The sequence below is a fragment of the Coffea arabica genome, chromosome 1e (genome assembly GCF_036785885.1).
Source record: "Coffea arabica cultivar ET-39 chromosome 1e, Coffea Arabica ET-39 HiFi, whole genome shotgun sequence".
NCBI classification, from domain to species: domain Eukaryota; kingdom Viridiplantae; phylum Streptophyta; class Magnoliopsida; order Gentianales; family Rubiaceae; genus Coffea; species Coffea arabica.
Window position 1 is genome coordinate 4,180,987 of NC_092311.1, and position 3,390 is coordinate 4,184,376.

General features: G+C 37.3%; 1 protein-coding gene across 1 annotated transcript; it reads left to right on the top strand.

Annotated features, from left to right (window-relative positions):
• The first annotated feature begins 203 nt into the window (after positions 1 to 203).
• LOC140015596 (F-box protein At5g07610-like) lies at positions 204 to 992 on the top strand. Its single transcript, XM_072068295.1, has 2 exons — positions 204 to 610; positions 698 to 992. The coding sequence occupies exons 1-2, from the start codon at positions 204 to 206 to the stop codon at positions 990 to 992; spliced, it is 702 nt and encodes a 233-aa protein (XP_071924396.1).
• Positions 993 to 3,390: the final 2,398 nt, after the last annotated feature.

Genomic DNA, 3,390 nt, shown 5'->3' on the forward strand with positions numbered 1-3,390 from the left:
ATGACATTTTAGCTGTTGCTGTAAATCATTGTGTAATGTGTCATCCAATGAGTAGTTTTTCTAACCAGTCATAGAGAAATTGGAAAAAGAAAACGTCTTTTGATACATTGATTTTGCCAAGAAAGCTTCTGCCCGTATTAATTTTGTTTTGCATGGATTCAATCCAGATTTGATTTCCTTAACTCAGGACTTCTATCTTGACAATGTTGTCAGCTGAAAGCACTAAGATTTTCTTTGACTTGCTGAAGACAAGTGCACAGTCCATGTCAATCCCCGACATTGACCAAGTTTTGGAGGAAGTATTACTGAAGCTGCCAGTCGATGTTCTACTCACTTTCAAATGTGTATCCAAGCAATGGCTCTCTATCATCTCCCATCCAGCATTTGGCTATCTACATTTCCGAGGCAACCCTGGCATGTATTTCGTTGCTGGCTTCCTTTTCTATCATTTGTCTGAGCCTCGTAATCCCAGAAGTGCCTTCATTTACCTTGAAGGTTACAAAAAAGCATATCCATTGCGCTCGTTGAATTTTATTGGTGCAAATCCTGACATACACAGAATATGGTCTTGCAATGGCTTGCTGTGTTTATGCGTTTTTACTGGTGGGAAGTACTGTTGTTGTGAATAGTACATTTGTAACCCCACCACAAATAAATCTATCAAACTGCCTGATCTTGAGAGTCCTCTGGCATCAAGAATATTGTCCATGACTATAGCATTTGATCCTTACGTGTCGCAGTACTATAAAGCTGTTTGTGTTTCAATTGTCGGAATGCAATATCGCTTCTCTATCTACTCATCTGAAACCAAAATCTGGAGAGAAGCTGGTAATGCTTTGGACATAACCAATGAGGATCATTATCTTAAAAGAGGTGTTTTCTGTAATAATTCTGTGCATTGGATTAGCAAGTTGGGGCCTTTTTTGCATTTTGATACGGATAAAGAGTGCGTTCAAATGATGCCGGCAACTCCAATACATATGGGAAAGTGAAAAAAGGTTGATTCTGCACTTTCGGTCTTCAAAGGGGCACCTGCATCTGATTGAATTGCGGAGGTCAAACACTGCTTTGGCATACTTCTTGGAGATGAAGAGGGACTACTAAGAATGGGTTCTTCTGAGGTACAGTGTTAATTTTAGTCAGTTAACTAGAATACGCACTGCTTTGGATTTCTGTCGTATGAACTGCATACGGTATTATTTTCCGCTGGAGAATGAACCTCACAGATTCTGCCTCGTAATATCGACTGCTCACGCGACTGGTGCAACTCTCTCATAATTCAAAACATTTTGATAGGGTAAGGTCTCCTTGTGAACCTGACCAGGGTTTCATGAATCATGACACAATTCAAGTGGTACAGATGCGACCCTCATATCATGACCCTCACAGCTGTTTGATCGATGCCGGCAAAAGTAAAGCTATCAGAAGTTTATTTAGTGAAGGATCTTGCAATTCATGTATTATGTCAAACCTGACATTCACCTTTCCTGGTTCCAAAGATAAGATTATACAGGTGCTATGTGTATCGATTGAACTCTACATGCAAACATTGATTAATCCATACTCCTTTTTTGGGATATGTTTAAGTGTTTGTTCTAGTAAATTCTGTAAATCTCTCAATAGGTACATCTTTACGACTAGGATGATCAGCTAGTTTGGGACAGGAACTTGAGATGCAAACAGGTACTATCTCATGAAAAGAGATGCATGATTTAGAAGGAAATGGTCTGAGCAAGATGCTGAACATGGTTTATGGTTTCGATCTTACTTTCCGTCGGTATATATAGTATATCAGTCAATATATCAGGAATTGGAATAGATTTCTGCAGTATCTTCGATTGAACTCAGCTGCAGGATTTCTTGAAGTTGAATTTCAGGTATAGTTTTCCAAAATAAAACCAATCAAAGTTTTACAAAGTGAAGAGATGGAAGTAGCTTTTGGTCCCAAGTTTAGGGAACCAACCTCAGATGGGCATGCACAACCCCACCACATACTACTGTTTTTGCATGGAGTCTTGGGAGTTGCTCCAACTTAAAATTGATCAAGGAATAAGATCAAAGTACATGAAAAGGCAGCATCATTTTCATTTCCAGTGTCTCTTGGCCTAAACCAGTTACCACATTTTACGAGATTTCTATCATTTTCAATTGAAAGCCATGTGCAGAATAAATCAACTCAAACTGGAAATGAATTGCGTCTTGGCATGGACTTTGTTCAAGCGGAGTTAGAAAAGTATCATTTACTCCTTCATTGCCTGCGTAAACTTATGTACAAAAATCAGTTTGGCAATCTTTTTTGGATCACAGTCAACTTGCCTGGTAAAGTGAGTTTAGCAAGTTGAGTCAGCTCATGCTTGCAGTTCCATATCAACTTTCAATGGTCTTGGTTTTTTTTTTCTCCTCTTTTCTTTTTTGATTAAAGTATTAGATTATTTTGTAATTTTATTGGCATTGATTAACTTTGTTTTTTCAAAAATACAAGGCTAAATAAGAATTGATAAAGCCCACCACCATAATAATACTACTATATATGATCCACCGCGGCCTAGATTTGTCTCAACCACATTTTGGGTACAAATTTTTCCCGATTAATTATTTGGTGTGATATGCAAGTATGTGCTTGATTTTCTCATATTGGGATTTTTAAAACCCCAGCAAGTAGAACATTGTTCTTTTTGGATTTTGGTTGTATTCATTGGTCTGTACCTTTTTCTTCAGACTGAGCGGCTAATTTTTTGTCATCCTCTTGTTGGATAATTGGCTACAACAATGTTAACACTATCTGCTTGAGTCGTGCGTAGCACTGTCCTAAGAAACTATTTCATGAAATTGAAATATTTCCCCAGGATTAAACAAGCCTTCTTCTATTTATTGCGAACAAGAAAGACAAACTTTCTTCTTGTTGCAAACTAGAAGGACCAGAACTAGCAAATTAAAACCAGCAGATATATATATAAAAAGGATGAGAACAGAATTATCAGGAAGATATCAACTAACAAAAAAAAAAAAAAAAGAGAGAGAGAGAGAGGGATAGAGCAGCTATCAAAAGATATTAACTGAAGCTGCTGGGGTGATTTTCTGAGGGAGAAGTGGATCCTATTTATAGACTTCAGAGTGAGGTGCAACCCTTCTCACTTCCGATGTGGGACAAAGACTGCAACCCTTCTCACTTCTCAATGTGGGACAGAGAAAATAATACTTCTCATTTTTTCGATGTGGGACAAAGAATATTTTTGAAATACTATATATTTTACAACAATCTCCCACCTATTTCAAAAAAATTCTTTGAATAAAGGAAGAATTTTAAAAGTACTCTGCTGGATTTGGTTGAAATGTAATTAGATTGGTGTCTTTTGGACTATGAACCAAACATAGATTGATAAAATATGA

Excerpts from the sequence above, each read along its gene's own strand:
- LOC140015596 (XM_072068295.1), top strand. The coding sequence starts at position 204 with ATGTTGTCAGCTGAAAGCACTAAGATTTTCTTTGACTTGCTGAAGACA. Across the intron at positions 611-697 it reads TGCGTTTTTACTGGTGGGAA|AATATTGTCCATGACTATAG; the intron begins GTACTGTTGTTG and ends TCTGGCATCAAG.